This window comes from Anguilla rostrata, chromosome 1 (assembly GCF_018555375.3).
Source record: "Anguilla rostrata isolate EN2019 chromosome 1, ASM1855537v3, whole genome shotgun sequence".
Taxonomy (NCBI): domain Eukaryota; kingdom Metazoa; phylum Chordata; class Actinopteri; order Anguilliformes; family Anguillidae; genus Anguilla; species Anguilla rostrata.
Genome location: NC_057933.1, coordinates 10,707,271 through 10,724,198, shown reverse-complemented (window position 1 = coordinate 10,724,198; position 16,928 = coordinate 10,707,271). Strand labels below are relative to the sequence as shown.

The 16,928-nt window shown below is 50.2% G+C and overlaps 1 protein-coding gene across 6 annotated transcripts in view; it reads left to right on the top strand.

The window, feature by feature from the left end:
- Nucleotides 1-16,928, top strand: part of meis2a (Meis homeobox 2a) — a 78,180-nt gene that overhangs the window by 48,042 nt on the left and 13,210 nt on the right. For all 6 annotated transcript variants that reach the window (XM_064321720.1, XM_064321736.1, XM_064321727.1 and 3 more), the window contains exon 9: nt 5,254-5,330. In XM_064321720.1, the coding sequence (XP_064177790.1) occupies nt 5,254-5,330 (77 nt within the window). The remainder of the gene's footprint in view (nt 1-5,253; nt 5,331-16,928) is intronic.

The following is a 16,928-nucleotide window of genomic DNA, read 5'->3' as shown; positions in this document are numbered from 1 at the left end:
GTTTTATTTCTGAAGACACAAGCGCTGGGGCCGTCCGCGACCCGCTGCTGTAATTGTTGCTCTGTAGTCTATCAGAACCCGGAGAGGCAGGGCTCTAAGCTAAGTTATTCGCGGCATTCGCCTGGCTGCTAGATGTGTGTGTGTGCGTGCGTGTGCGTGTGTGTGTGATTGTGTGTGTGTGTGTGTCTGTCTGTGCCTGTGTACGAATATGCGTGTGCATGTGCACTTGTTTATGAATGTGTGTGTGAGAGAGAGAGAATATGTTTGTAAATAGGTGTGTTTTCTAATTTGTGTGTGCGTGCGTCTGTGTGTGTTTATGTTTGTGTGTGTGTATGTGTGTATGTGTGTGTGTGTGTATGTGTATGTGTATGTTTGTGTGTGTGTGTGTGTGTGTGTTTATGTATGTGTGTGTGTGTGTGTGTGTGTGTGTGTGTGTGTGTGTTCTGTGCTGGAAAGTGGTCTGAGGCAGTTGGCCTGGGAGGGTGAGTCATGTGGCATTCTTGCCTGTTTTCTCCCTGTTGTCAGGAAGCAATGAGAGCCCAGGCCTCGGAAAATAAAACAAACACAAAACAGACCCCCCACCCCCCCACCCCCACCCACCCACCCACCAAAAAACACACACAAAGAGAAAGAGAGTGAGGGAGAGCACAAGAGAAAGAGAGCACATTGTTAAAGCCAGAACTTGCTCTGCTTGGCTCTATCAATCTCTTAAAATATTTGTGTCCATAATGCACTCAAAGCTCATTTTCAGAGCACTTCCAATAATAGCGTGTTTCCTGTGCTTATCGTATGTTTTGCCCAATGGTAATAATTGAGTCAGATTAGAGATGCATAGAGTGCATATTGTAATTAAAGCTGATATGACATTTGTTCCATATTTCATTGAATATATCACTAATAATTTTGTAGTTCACCATATTTGGCTAGCATTTACAAATCTTAAATTCCAATTGTCAAATTTCAATAAATTGTGTTTATTTTTCTAATATCTTTTTCATTAAAGAAAAAAATATTTCCGCCACATGCTCAGTTTGAATGTCATTTGTAATATAATAATATTAACAGCAACATATTTTTATTTAGAATGTGCCAATCTTATTCATCCTGTATACATATTAAAATGTCATGCCTATATTTGATTATTTTTGTTGGGACCGTGAATATTATTATTATTACAAAATAGTCACTGGGATTAGAGGCAAATAAGATTGCAATCAATTTGAAAAATATATTAAATAATATAATTAAATAATGCAATGAAGCAAATAGGACAATATTAGAGAAGCTCAGCTGAAGGTTGTAATAAGGCTCCATGGAATGCCATTAGCTTCAAAACAGCCAAAGCTGACAAAGGCTTATTTAATATTTAAAGAATTATCTCTGCGGATTGCTAAGTGGTCCCTTTATTAAATGTGGGATCTTAAAAAAAAAAAAAAAAAAAAAAAGATTTATCGCTTTAATAAACATGGAGAAAATAAAAAGGAGGAAGAAGCGCGGCAGCCTTTTCCGTAGGAGCGAGCCTTTTTTCCGTGAGCATAAAGGAAAATAAAAACACAGGAGGCGGCGCGCGCGTTGTGGTGGCGAGGCGCGGGGCGGGCGGCCCAGCCTCGGCCGATTTCCGCGGCTTCATTAGCATGGCGCGGGCTTGCAGGACACCTCGCCCCCCGCGACCCGCGTCTTTAATTCATCGCGGTCTGGCTCGGCGCTGATGAAGTCATCCATCATCATCATCGGGCCCTCCGCGGCGGCGCGGGGCCTCGGCCCTGCGAAGTTCAGCTGCTGCGGGTGCCATTACGCGCGGCGGAGGAGAGCGGGGAGAGGGCATTACACCGTGTAATTTAGACAGCGGCGCGAGCCGCGCGCGCACGCAGGGGAGAGAGGCGCCGCGTTTATACCGTTAGCGCACAACACGCCGCGGTCACGGCGTGGCATGAAGCCTTCACACTGTGTGTGTGTGCGTGTGTGTTTGAGTGAGTCTGTGTGTGTGTGTGTGTCTAAGCTTGTCCGACTGTGCATGCGTACTGGGGTTTGTGTGATATTGTGAGAACATTTGTGTTTTTGCGCGCATTTGTGTGGGATGTATACCTCTATGTGTTCTGTGTGCGTGTGCACACGTGTGTGTGTGTGTGTGAGAGAGAGTGTGTGTGAGTGAGTCTGTGAGTGTATGTGTGTCTAAGCTTGTGCGATTGTGCATGCGTGCTGGGGTTTGTGTGTTTGTGTGTGTGATTTTGTGCGCATTTGTGTGGGATGTATACCTCTATGCATTTTGTGTGTGTGTGTGTGTGTGTGTGTGTGTGGTTATGTGTAAGTGTGTGCATTATGCTAGGGTAAGATATTAAAAACACGATGAAAGTGTCATGGTGGGATATCACACACTCAGGCCATTAATGGGTCTCCTTGTAATTAACAGAGCTTTTCCATTCTAGCCAAGCGCAGGGCAGGGCAATAAAAATGCTCATTTCTCCACCTAATTATTTATGGACTGCTTTACATTCTGTGGTCAGTCGGGCTTCAGAACATTTGATTGGCCGTTTGTAACACACTGTTGGTGCAGTTTAAAGTTCAAGAGGTTATTTTCTCTCATTTTTTTAACTTTTTGATTAATTAAAAAATATGCTACACGTTTAGGTGGGAATCTTTAGAGAAGAAGCAGCTAAACTGACCGAATGGGTTTACATCATTGTATTATTTGCCCAGCGATTAATACCTGTGCACGTTGCTTATTTTACCACAACAAAATATTTGACTTTTTTGCGACTGAGGCTTGCATAGGTACAGATCCTCGCTGTCGGCTGTGACAGCAGCCTAGCCTGCTCCAAGACCAGCCCAAGATCCGAATCTTCCAGGCCACCCTGCCATCTAACCTTCCTGGGCTTTGTGTTCACACAACAGTACACAGCCACAGCTCAGAACCCAGCTGCCCTCGCTGTTCCATACGACTGTGTTTGTAGAACCCGCGGTCGGAGGGAATGCCGATATATAGCCGTTCTCCTTTGCGAAGGAGGGAAGAAGGGAGAAAAGAGAAGGGAGTGGGGGAGAGAGAGAGAGAGAGAGAGAGGAGGTGAGGAGCGAGCACGTGTTTACCGTAATTGACAGTGGGGGAGCTGACGAAAGGCCACGGGGAGGAAATAAGATTTTTTTTTTTTTTCGCGTCGCGCCCGTGGTCCAGGGGAAAAAATTTCCTTAGCCAAGGCCTTTTTTCGGGGGGTTTTAGAGTCCCCACTCTCCTTGATGAGACATCTTTCTTGTTTGTTCAAACCATTCATTATGTGGCCGGTGGATGAGTGGTGCCGCCGCTCGGCGTATTTATCACCGCGGCCCGGCGCTCGGGCTGACAGAGCGCGATTGATGGCCGGGGAGCAGGCCGAGCGGTCGAGGAAGCCTTAATACAATGTAAATTACTGACTCCCATTTCCAATCCGACCCCGTTCCTCCGCCGCCCCCCCCCCCACCCCCCCGCCGAAAATTATTAGTGTTTTTTATAGTATGGCCGAGGTCATTACTAATGTGAAAAAGCTGAGGATGCCAAGAGGAGGGAGAGGAGAGGAGAGGAGAGGAGAGGAGAGGAAGGGGTCCGGTCGTATTACGCGTTGTTGTCCAGGGATAGAGGAGGGGGGGTAGAAAAAAAAGCAGACGCACGCATACACACGCGCGCGCACGCACGTACACACACCCACACACACACACACACACACACACGAGCACAGAGAGAGCCCCGTTCCCCTCAGCCAAAGAAATGTCAGCACCTAGCAATCAAAAAATGTATTTCTATTTAAGCGTTATCATCTTTCTTTGTTAATTTTAGCATATTAAAAGCCACCGCACACACAACTACAAATCTGATTAATCCTTCTCTGCAGCCCGGTCTCATTATTTGTCCAATCTGTGGGCTATTTTCTTATTAATTGAACGCATTCCTCAAATGTTTTTTTCTGACCTTTAATTAAAATGGACCCTGAGACAGCATTGCCTGAAAACCTCCTATTGCATTAGTACCCTTTTTGCTTGTCTCCCTAAAGAATCCTCCTGAGAGTTGTTTTTTATTTCTTCAAGCAACATTAAAAAAAATATATCGCTGTGTGTATTGTTGCCTTGCCAATTTTTAATGGTATATTTTAAAAAGATCTTCCCTTATATTTCTTCAACATACGTTCGAAAGCCAAAAGAAGGTAATAGGAGGAATGGAGCAAGGAATTGTTTTCTGTTGTATTTTTTTTTGCTCCAATCACAGTCCTTTCCTGCTGAGATTAGGAGGGGCGATACAGACAGAGTTACAGACAAAGGTGGGGTCTGTGAATCGCGTGCCGGCGGGGACCCCGGTCCCGCCCAAAAAAACCAGCCGGATTAGGCGGGACTTGGGAAGCGCAGGACGCGCGTGTGCGGGGCCGGCGGATAAAAACAGACCCGTTCGTTTGTTTCGTTTGCGTGTGCGGAGACTCCTAATCTGCCTGTTTAAGACGTCTGTCATCAGTGATCACCGTTGTGTTGTCATGCTCCGCGGCGGGGAGAAGAAGGGAGTCCAAAGCCAGGCTAGAGGGCTGCCATTTATGTCACGTCATGTTTGGCATATTGGAGCTGACGCAGATAGTATCATCGCGTCTCTGCCCGTGGAATTGCATTCTCAGGTGGATCTCCTGGCAATTTCCAGGCCTTTTTCAAAGGGCCTGTTCCTCCACGCTGGCCTTGTTTCTGCCACAGCTGCGCGGTGAATGATACCAGAAGCGACGATGAAGCACCCCGCACGTGTGTTCTTCCTGTTTGGAGAAATATATAAATATATGGTGCATATACATCTTGACACGTTCATTTGTTTTTTTTTTTTTTTTCATTTTCTTCCGTTGTTGGGAAAAATTAGGTGTCTATGAGAAAAGGTAATGCTAGGAGATGCCTGGACCTGGCCTTATAGGGAGATGGGTACTGGGTATGGGAGGCTGTGTTGCAGTTCACCCTCTTCACTCTTTTGGGCAAATTCTGACTTTAGGCAGGGATCCCCTGGCCTCAGCATATGACGGGCCTCCACAAAGTTGTGTATGTGTGTGTGTGTGTGTATTTGTGTGTTTGTGTTTTTGTTTTTGGGTTGGGAACAGCCAGCCTATCGCACAGTCAGAGAATGTCCTTCTATGCAGCGTCAAGGCTAGAGCATGAAGCATGTTGTCTTGTGAGCTACTTTCTACAGGTATCACTGGAATGAGAGCTATGGGAGCAAACAGCGACAGCGCTAATGGGTCTGTTGTCCTTTTCTCTCTCTTGCAGCACCCCTACCCGTCTGAAGAACAGAAAAAACAGCTAGCCCAAGACACAGGCCTCACCATCCTACAAGTAAACAACTGGTGAGTCCAGTCTGAAGTCTGCATCGCGGTCGCCAGGATCACGTCGCCTTTCATTTTTAAAAAGCTTCACCTCCCTCTCCCCGGCAGCGAAGACGTTTAGCGCTCATATTGTGCGAAAACGATTTATTTACAACCCCCTATCCCCCCCCCCCCCTTTTCTGTGGATATCGGAGCGATGTGTGTAAGCTATCAGTATGTATCCATTTTATCAGGGAAGTGTTTAGCTGTAAGTCACCGCTCTTTGCTGTTTGATATACATTTATTCACTTTGATATATTTAAGGAAAAAAGGAAGATCTACACCCCCCCCCCCACCCCACAACCACTACCTACCACCACCAGACACACACCCCCCCTCCCTTTTTACACATGCTATATGGTGGATTAAGGCTTCTGTGGCCTGGCCAGCAGTCTCTTTGTAGATGGCTTAGCACATAACTGGGGGTGGTGGATTAAATAAAATGATCACAGAAGCAAAGAAATGATACAGGAATTACTTATCAAAATACTGGCCCAGGTTTTATCTTCGGCTTAATTTTGTTCAGTACATTCTCGGGGTGATGTTCAGATTAATTGAACTGACAGCTTCCTTTCAAAATTCCGGGAAGGTATTTGCACGGATTTCAGGTCTTATACAAACTTAATTACATGGAACCCCATTTTATCATTCTAATTCCATGTAGCGGAGGTTCTATTTACAAATGAGAAGTCTCTGCCTTTTATTCACAGCTTTCCTTAATATATTTATCAAAGCAGGTTCATTTACAAAGTGCTCTATCTGTGGGATACAGGCGGACCCACATTAACGAAGCTTTTAGGTTTATCAGGCTCGCAGGCTGATGAGCTACCCGTGGGTCAATTGATTTTTTGGTTCTGTGATTCATTTTTTCCCCCCTCATTTTTCCCGGATCACAATAAGAGACATGCCTGGAGAATTAGCCGGTTTGTCTGCCTTATCTGTCAGGCAATTTTTTTTTTTTTCTCTCCCTTCCAAGGCGAGTCAAGCTACTTAAATTGGCCACAGGAACTGCCGTTATCTGACTTTAATGCACCCTACAGTGTGGATAGCATTTCAATTACACCGGTAACCAAAGATTAGCCTCCCCGCCCCGTCTCACGGCTCGGCGCTGAGGACACCACGCACCTTACCTACAGGAGCATAAAATTGAGTTGCCTTGCCTCTGTCATGGTGATTAATGCAGAAATAAACTGCTAACCTGAGAGAAATGAGAGAGTCTCCATTCAGGGCCGTGAAATCCAAGCCAATCCTGGAATAGCGTGCATCCGTTAAAGAGCCTGAGAGAATCTCGCCGCGGGAAGCGTCCCGCTGGCGTGGCGGTGGAGGGAGGCGTCCGAGGAAACGGTCCTTTCCACGCATTACGGGATATCAGCGGGGTGAAAATTTCGGGTCTTCTCGAGCAGAGGTAGACAGGAGGTTAGGGAGGTTTGGGACATATTTGCGTGTGGGGGGGGGGGGTTAATGGACAGGGGGGGTGTGGGTGTTGGGTATGCGGGGGCCACATTGTACAGCGGGGGCATGTTATTGGGTGTGATATGGTGTTGGAAAGACGAGACGGAGACAGGATGCTGGGTTTTACCAAGCGGGACAGGGGAGTTAAATGTTCCATTGTTCAGGTGGGCCCCCCTCTCTCCCAGTGTCTTCTTCTGGCGGGCTGGGGTGGGGGGGGGTGTGGGGGGGACGGTCTGCTCCTCCGGCCCGGGGATATGACAGACCCTGTGATATGAAATTCCTGTTGATAGGTCGAGGAAAAAAAAAAAAAAAGAGAGAGAGAGAGGCGAATTCCGGAGCGCACGGAGGCATTGTGGCCGGCCCGCCTTTGATTCGGGGGCCGGGGAGCGTTTGGCCTGCGACAGCGAGGAGGAGGAGGAGGAGGAGGAGGAGGAGGAGGCCGGGTCCGTGGTCTTCAGTTTCCCTCCCGCCTTGGGGGAAGATGTGCTGAATCACTGCATTGTCTGGAGGCACAATCGAGGCTGGGACAGGGGCACAAGGGCGCTCTGTGTGAGTGTCAATGGATAGCACATCTCCCCCGGACGCGTCCCCCGCACGCTTACCTGCGCCTCACCTGGCCGCCCCCGCCCTCCCCCACCCCCTCACCCCCCCGTCGCGTCAGGCTAGCCGGGGCTGCGCGAGGATTCTCTGCCCCCCCCCGCTGAACAGAGCTGGCATTCAGGGCGCTGCTGTCTGACCTTAGCGGTGTTCGCGCGTGTTAATGCGCGTCCGCGGCGGCGCCCGCGACAGCCCTTCCGTGAAGGCGGGAAACGCGCGGTCCCGGCCCGCCGGAGAGCGGACGGGAGAGGTTAAAGCACGCAGCCTCGCCGCGCGGATCACCGGAGGCAGGGGGACGGATTCATCCTCACACAGTAGCAGCAGGCCTCGTGCGTGTAGGCGCCAAGGTACAGACACTGTCCGCTCAGAGCCATTCGTGTGCTTCGGCTGTGTCACGCTGAGTCTCTTTGCGGTTTAATGATCATTTTTTTGTAATTGGGTTCTATGAGAATAGGATTTACGGCGGCTCTCAGTCAGGCTTTTGTCTAATTCATTCATGGGAATGTGTGCGTGCGGTCTGCGTGCGGTCTGCGCGGCGGCACGGTTGGGTTGGGTTAGCGAAGCTCCCTGAGCTGTGCGGGGCTGCAGCCAGGAGCGGATGAGGCCGGGAGGGCGGCTCTTGGCACAGGTGAAGCCGCGCGGAGCTGGCGGGCTGGATCCAGCTGCAGCTGCCGCGGAGGAGCCCCTGTGTTATTCTATCAGTCTGGGCTAAATGGTCCCTGACTGCATCCTTTTAAGTCCCCGTACAGGCGCAGCTAGACGTGCCCCCGCGCACCAGCACAAACACACCGTCCTGTGATTATTTACCCCCCCCACGTGCCCCCCCCCCCCCGGCCGCGCCTCGGCGCAGGGCTGTTCTGTGGCCTGAAAGATGATCCCGATGACAGATGACTGAAGAGAGGAGCGGCGGCTAAAAAAAGGAAGGAAATCGCCTCTCATTATTCCTCCGTCTCCCGCACGCGGGCGTTCGGGCCTCTCTCTCTTTCAACCGCCGGCCCGCTCTGCGGCCGTGGCAACCGCGACCGCGGCGTATCGCTAATACCAGCGCGGGGGCGTGGAGCCGCTTTCTGTTCTTACCTGGCTGCCTTCCCTCCCTCCCTCCCTCCCTCCCGCCCGCCCGCTTTTTGAGGAACGAAAGGATAGAGCGCCTAATTAGCGGGGAGAAGGGGACACAATAAGTGACTTATTAAGACACGTAGGCGGGCCGGCCGACCTTAGCACTCTGCGAGACGGGTCACGTGACCGGGCTGGCGGCCGCCGGGCTGCGTCGGCGGCACCTCCCCGCGCCCCGCGCGACCTGAGCCTCCGATGCCCCCGCGCTCCCAGAAGGCCGAGCGTCCCGGCCTTGTCCGCCGCCTCTGTTGCGCCCGGCGACGGGGCGAGTGACGCGTCTTTCCGGGGCGTGGCCCGCCAAGGAATTCGCCGGGGCTCCGCCTCCCATTGTTCCGCCCCCGCCTGCCCGCCCTGTGCCGCACACTCTGGCGCAGACTTGGCAGGAGGAGCGCAGGCCGCCCCAGGTTTACAAACAGCATCTTGTTAGTGGCGAAGCAGGCCATGCGTCTATGGTAGTGTCACGGGGAACTCAAAGGCCAGCTTTGTTGCTTCAATAACTGTGTTTTTTCCCCCCCCCTTTCCCTCCACTAACAAAAAGGCTAGTCAAACAGAAACAGTGTTCTTTTTTATGACCCTCCAACTTGGCACTGCAAACTGTTATGAAATGCTAAATAATAACTAATTTTTTCCAAATGCTATGTAAAAATATAAATTGGCTTGACCTCATTTTTTTTTTTGTAATCCTTCTTTTATTCTCTCGCTGGCCCCAGAGCACGGCTCTTTAAAACGGGTCATTTGAGTTCCTGGCATTCCCTCCCCTCGCGCTGCCCCTGCATTGGTCAGATAGTTTGCTGGAGTTTCTGTTCATCCCTTGACCTTTGACCCCCGTGGAAATGTCAGGCTGTTTTTTTGGCTTCGACCCGCGCGTCCCTCTGGTCCCCGCATTGTGTCCTCGCCTTCTAAATATACAAGCGGAGCGGCGCGGGGCGATGGCCAGACACGCAGGGCTCCGGGCCCAGGCAGCGCAGGCAGGATGATCCCCCTCATTTGGGGACCACTAATTGGCAGTTAATTAGCCGCATTTACTCTCTCACAGGATCCCCTGGCCCAGCCCCCTAAATTCATTTGATATGCCTTTTTTTTCCATCTGCGCAGCTCCATAGTGCCTCTGTCCTGCGTTTCCTGGGAAATGTCGTGTATTTTTAGATGATTTACACCAAAACAAAAATACACTACTATTGCCGTCGCCTGGATAAGTCACAGTGTTAATATTCTGTGGTATTACTTGCTTAAGTAAATGCCATTGATTTGCACCAGTTAAATCCACTGCTTAAATTCCCCTTACAGAGCAGTGCTGTATGGCTAGCTTTCATTCAGATATGAAATTAAAAGAGTTGCAAGCACACGAGTGGAGGCGAAAGCCGGTGTTCCTCATATTGATTTTTGTTTTATCTATTTATTTGCCTGGGATTGGCATTGTTAGGGTGCCTGGGTGTAATTAACAGGACCCTACCACCCTGTCAAACAGCCATGGGTCCATTTCATCATAGTCTGGCAGCAGTACGGTGTGCGATGGGCCCCTCTCTCAAATGGGAACGGGGTGCTTCTCTAAAAATCAACGTCATTATGAAAAACAGGTGCCCACAAAAATGCTCCTGAGGTAAACCGGCATCCTTTTGTTAATCTTACAAGAGTGAATCTTCTTTTTTACCCTTACACAACCCGGGGGAGGCATCACACGAGATCAGCCAACAAAGGAAGGTTTCTCTCTTTTTTCTTTTTTTTTCTTCTTTAAAAAAAAAAATTAATTCCGAACTGCTAGATTTTATTGGTGGGTTGTTTAATAGCAAGGGCGCTGCATTTCTGAACATCACTGAGAAACGTTAGCGTGGGTGAGCTCCTTTTTTTTATTTTAAGACGGTAATTCTTGTTCTGGGTAGGAGCTGCAGATGTGGGGAAGAAGGAGGAAGGGGGGAGGGTGGAGAGGGAGAAGGAGAATACAAGGGGAAAAAAGTAGGTTAATTTATTTCATTTGCAGGTACAGAGTTTAAAAAAAAAGAAGGGGGGGTTGGGGGAAGGAGTACAGAATGCAGTTTTCATGAATAAGCAGCTTAATTCACACTGGCACCCACAGTAAGCCTTATAGGAGCTCCCAGAGCCCGCGGCCATCTGTGAGCAGAATAGCAATTTTATTACTTTGTCATTAAACCAATTTCACAGCAGTATTGTTTGTTAATGAGCAGCCGCAAACGAGCGAAGATGTCACACGCTGAAATAGCAGCGAGATTTGTGACCCGGCTCTCTGCTGCTAGCCGAAGACTGGCTGCAGCCTATAAAAGCAGAAAACTGCTCAAAGATAAAATGCAAAGTCTATACAGTCGAGCCTCTGTTTACGAGCTTCCATTTTACTTTAGCGCTCCGCGGCGCGGGCCGGGTGTCTTCGCGAGCTTTCCCGATCGCGCGGCCGTGAGCGCTCCGGCGTCCGACGCTGGTGTTCGGGATCGGGGGGTATTCGGGTGCTAACGGCACCTTTGATCATTTACTGACCTCCTCATGTCTGTGAGCACCGGAAAAAATGTGACTGTCCTGTACATCGACGTTTCGAGCGACCGAAAATGTCTGCCGTTTTTAAAAACTGGCACAGGCGTACGTAACCGACGAATGCGATTAATTCACTGGAGGATGTTTTTTTTTTATTAATTCGTATATTTTAATGTGAAAAGAGCGTCTGCACCATTATGTGTGTAATTAGGTTTAATCCACGCATTATTACTTATAAGCAGTCTGTTGCTGCGCGCGCCATAATCAAAAATAATTTACATGCATCTAAAAGCAGGTAGTATAAATGAATATTTCAGATTAGCATTATTTATGTGGGATTTACAGCCTGTAAAAAAAGGACACACTAATTTATTAGGTTTGTAGGAAAAGTCACAGCATTTTAATGTGGCACTTGTGTTGCAATAGAATGTGCATTATGTATTCTGTTTTCTGTCTGAGGGCGGGATCTGCCTGTAATCACCTCATATGAGTGTGAGCCGCTCTCCTGAATGCGTTTTTTAGACTGTTCATTTTGAGGTTCGGAAACATCACAGACACACACATACACCCACACCTATACAGGCACACACACACACACAAATAGACTCAGACACACACACACTCACACCCGCACATGCACACACACACACAGACACACACACACTCACACCCGCACACGCACACACACACACACACACACAAACACACACACACCCACATGCACTCACACACACACACACACAGACACACAGAGCGTAGCCCGTTTGCAGCTCAGCTATGCCGGTGCAAGGCCCTCGTTGTGACAACAGTCAGCCATGTTGTTATACTCCTGTCGGGAAGTGTCTGGCTATGATGGCAGAGCCCCATTAGTCTGCTCTATGTTGGGCCTATGCTACTTGGCAGCCATACATAATCTCCCCTCCCCCAGTGTCCTCTGCCCGTGCTATTACTGCAGGGCCGTGCCAGACAGATCAATTCACTTTGTTACATTCCTGCCTTTATTTATAGCCATGCAGTATAGCTGCTCTTCCTTATGGACTAGCAATGGGGTAAATACAGTCCACATTAAAGGAATCCAGGGTGGCGAGAGCAGGAGGAGGGGAGGGAGGGGGGGGGGGGGAGGAGGGTTGGGGGGGAGGGAAGTGGGGGTGTTGCACCGAGCGTCATTTCTGCTGATGCTGCAAATAACATGGAGAAAGAGAGGGCCCCACCGGACCTGGAGCTGACAGAAAAGATTTGAAATAATTACTTTATCTGTTGAGGGAGATCGCCGCGGCGACGGGTCGCCCGCGGGAACAGCGTAGCGGGCTAAGGCCCCAGAGGCGGGGCTTGGCGAGTGAAAGGTGACCAGGTGTGACTAGCCGGCCCCACCCCCAATCCCCCCCCCCCCACCTCCGGGCTGTTTGAAGAGTGAATCCTCCCCGTTTTGCGGTTGATATCTCTAAGCCCTGAGAACCCGCCGATGGCGTTCCCCCCCCCCACCCCCCCGTGTTCAGACACGCTTCACCAGGGTGTCATCGCGTCTTCAGCACGAGGCGTCTGCCCTGCCTTCCGAGGCGTCTGCTCGCCCTTTTGTTCGGCTCCGTAATTGTATCTGCAACAACCTCTAATGTATTTGTGCTACCTGTATAAAATGAATTTATTGCCTTGCCCTACGGTTTGAACTTGCGTGCCGATAACCTCATTATGAAAGGTCCTATAAATCAATGCTTGCATTTGTTTATTTAATGATCTTTCCCAGTGTTCGGGCGGTTATGGATGAGGTGTCAATAGAATCGATGCCGAGATGTAGCACAGATATCTGGGACTTGTGTGAAACAGTGAATTTTGAATGGAAAAAAGTTGCAAATCCAAACATGTATTAATGCGGTTTGGAATTTGGGACAGGTTTGCAGTGTTAAAAGATAAACTGAATGTCTGTTCTCCTCGATTAAGATATCAGACGCGCTGCCGGTATTGAAACATTATGCGCGGCTAGGCTTAACAATACAATCCCGCCTATCAGTAAAATCTAGGATTTCCCACAGCCATTTGAATATTTATCTCCTTATTATGACAATGATGTTTCAATTCCTGCCTATTGTTCATGTGCAGAATGCGTTCCCTCATCCCCCAATAACTCCTTGGAGAGCCTGTTACTACCCGTCGTACCCCCACGACTGGGGAGGGGGGGGAGGATTATACTAACACTTTAATTTGTCACCTCCCGCACCGTGTTCATTAGCGAGTCTCTGTGAAGGGGGGGGGGAGGGGGGGGCAGGGCTCAGAGTTAGGGGCTGTGGCCCAGGCTGCAGACCTCATACCAAGTTGCCTGCTACTCCAGGTCCCCCCAAAACCCTAACACCCCCCCAAAACTTGTTTCTGATAACTGTCATATTGGTTCCATCTGTAGAGGGATTTTCCATCTTACACTGCTTTACAAAAAATAGCCTATTTTTTTTTTAATCAAACCCGGGCATTTGATTTTGTGAATGAAGTAACTGTTAACTGGTCAAATACTGGTCGATGCTACAAAAATGCTCTTTTGCGGTTCCTGTCTCCTGTTAAAATAAAAACAAGGAAAATAGGAGCATTCCTTTTTTTCAGTTTTTAAATGAATTAGCATCGACGTTGTTGAATGAGTAACGTTGTTAAACTCCGATTCGATAATGAGGCAACGGTGCTGTTTGCTCGTTCATTACAGTCAGGGATTACAATCAGGCCGCCAGTTTGGCCCTCTCTCATCTCTGAACCCACACGCCACTGAAAAAGGACCCACATTTTAAATCTTTTCTTTTTTACCTGTCTTTCATGTCCCTCCCCAGTTTGGCTGTGCCCAGCTGAGGGAGCAGGCAGAGTTAGGGCTGGGGGGGGGGGGGAGGTGCGGAGGCAGGTGTGGAGAAGATCATCCCCGATGCCGTAGGGCTCCGTAAAGCCCCGCTCTCTCTCTCCTCGGGGGGGGGGGGACCTGACGGGACAGGGCGCTCTGGCCCCAGGGTCGACTTTCGTTCGCGCTGCTTTCACAGCACGGGATTTGCGTGGATCTGCGTCCGCTGGACGTCCCGCTAATGTGCGAGCCTGCACGAAAGAAAGAGGGGGTGGGGAAACCCCGGCTTCCTGAAACCGCCGCACCCTCTCAGGTATGAGAGGGACGTCCGCGCGCGGGATCTGACCACGCCGCGCGTCCCCCGGGCCTCGAGCCCACACCCTGCCAGCAGCCGCGCGCGTGGAGGAGGCCGGACGCGCCCGACCGCCGCTCTGTGGGGCACCTTCCCTTCCGCAAAACAATGCTGTTTATAACGGCGCGGCGTTGGGCTCCCTCTCCCCAAACCGCGGTCAGTGTGCAGCGTGTGTGTGCGTGCGGCTGGGGGTGCGGAGGGGATGGATTATTTAAGGAAATGGTCGAGGGCGGCGCCCCCGACGTTTGACCGAAGGCGGTACATGTCGCACGCGCAGCGGGGCGGTGGCGGCGGCGGCTCTGCGGCCCGGCGGAGGGACCGGCTGAGGCCCGGGAAGCCTGGCAGGCTCCGAGCTCCGCCCTCTTTCAGACCTGCTTCTGTAAGAGTGGGAGAGAAGAGGCCTGAATACCCAGTATTAGAGCAGAGTATCTGACTCTCTCTCGCTCTCTCTCTCTCTCTCTCTGTCTCTCTTTCTCTCTCTGATTCTCTCGCCCTCTCTCTCTCTCACTTGCTCTCTCTCTCTCTCCCTCCCTCTCTCTCCCTCTATCTCTGAGTCTCTCTCTCTCCCTCTCTCTCTCTCTCTCTCTCTCTCTCTCACACCCACTCACACATACACAGCCACACCCACACCTACACACACACACACACGCGCATACGCATACACACATACACACACACACAGGTTTTTGGTGCCCCTTCTTTTCATTGCCGATGCTGCAGCACATTTTATCTGGCTCGAATTCATCATCCCTGGGAAGAAAAACAACCTCCAGGGACAAAAAGGGGGACACCCTTTCCGCAGATACTGCTTCTGTCTCCCCCTCCCCCACCCTCACCCCCAACCCCCCGTTTGCAAATCAGAAGTATTTGCGTTACATAATGAGCAGAATTCGAGTCCCTCTCGGCAGGCTGCTCCCGTGGAAGCAGCCGGAGCTAAGCCCATTATAAGCTCATAACAGAGGGCATGGAGAAATGTTTGATATCAAGCAAAGGAAATAGATTGGCCTTATTTCCTGTCTGGCTGGCGCGCTGTAAGCACTTGTGTTGCCTAGACGATGCAGTCAATTGACACTCAATTTTGTTTGAAATCTCACGCCGCCATTGTCATTATCAGTTTCCCCCCGGTAATCCACCGAGCTGCCTGTTTGATATCCGACAATAAGCGGAGTCTCCCAATCTGGTACTCCATTACTGGGGTCTGTGGGGGGAAAAAAAATGGAAGGGAAAAAAGGGAGACGAAAAAGGCCCGTGTTTTCGATAGTATCTGGCGATTAGGCGTGGGGGCGCTGGAAAGGAGAGATTATACCTGGCCTGCCGGTGGTGTAGGGGAAAGGGAAAGGGCCTTTGCTCTCACCTCCTTTGCATGTGGGCGGGTGACCTTGCACAACACCTAGCAATTTACAGGAGGCCGGGGTAGATTGTACTCCGCCGTAATGATAGGGCTAGTTCTCTCTCTCTCTCCCTCTCCCTCTCTCTCTCTCTCTCTCTCTCTCAATCTCTCCCCTTTTCTCTGTGTCTCCCTCTCTCTCACCCTTACCCTGTGGAGTCAATAAAAGCAGATAATTGAGACATTTTGTGGTGCCTTCTCCCTGTCGCCGCAATTGAGTTGAGCGAGCGGGTTGCTTATGGGTTCAGACCCCATCCGTTCCTGACCTCCCCAGGGCTCTGTAGAATGTGTGCTAACTGCCCTGTGCTCAGTGCGGGGCCTTCCCCGGCCTGTTACCTCTCTCTCCGCTCTGGCACGTTTAGCCTTGTGAGCACGGGTGTGAGCGTAGACGTGCATCGAGTGATCTCAGTGTGTGTGTGTGTGTGTGTGAGAGAGAGAGAGAGAGTGGTTGTGTGAGTAGGAGAATATGAAAGAATATGTAGTGTGTATATGTGTGTGTGCATGTGTGTGTGAGAGAGAGAGGAGAGAGAGAGAGAGAGAGAGAGATACCTCTTCCTTCACTCCTTATGCGAGTCATGAATGAAAGCAAAGACCAGACACGAACCCAGAGAAAAGCGTCTTGCTTTTGAGGAACCAAAGCAGCTTAAAGCGGGGATGATCTCTGTCATGCGCCATATTCCGAACCCTGACTGAAACTAATATTGGCACAAACAGGATGTTTTGAAATGCGCATCAAATAGCGGTAAATAGGAAAAGAGCAGCCTCTCTTCCCCCCTGTGAGCGTGAGCAGCCCTGGCACGAGAGCTCGGTGCGAACCAGGGCATTCATCAGGAGCGTTCAGGGGAGGGGACACCGAGGGGGTGTCATCCAGCCTCTAATCCTGTTACTGCTGGTGAGAATCAAAATAACTGCACCAGCCAAAGCATTCCAGAGCAAAGGTGCCTGTCAGAAAAGGAGAGGGGTTTAATTAAGGGGGGAGATTAGGAGCCAATCGGAGAGAGAGCGGGGAGCATTCTTCGCTCGTAGCACAGGAAAACTGGTAATGCTAGTGCAGGTTAGCCGCGCACGGTTGCTACAATAAGGCCCTTTTCATACAGGTGTGTTTACGCCCGAGGCCAGGTTGGCCACAGTCCATTCCATTCACACAGAGCCTGGATTGAACAATAACTATCATATCTCTTAAAAAAAAAAAAAAAAGAGAGAGAGAGAGGAAAAAAAAAAATCAGGGTGAAGCGTCAAAGGAGATGCCTGAGAGCTTTGTCAGGGCCAAGAAAAACCCGGGCGCAGTTGTCAGAGCTTGTTGATGTTTCGGGAGAACAGAACAGTTTTTTCCTCTGGATTCCGCGGATCCGCCGCAGGACAGAGAGCAAAATAGAAGCGGAAGAACAAAGT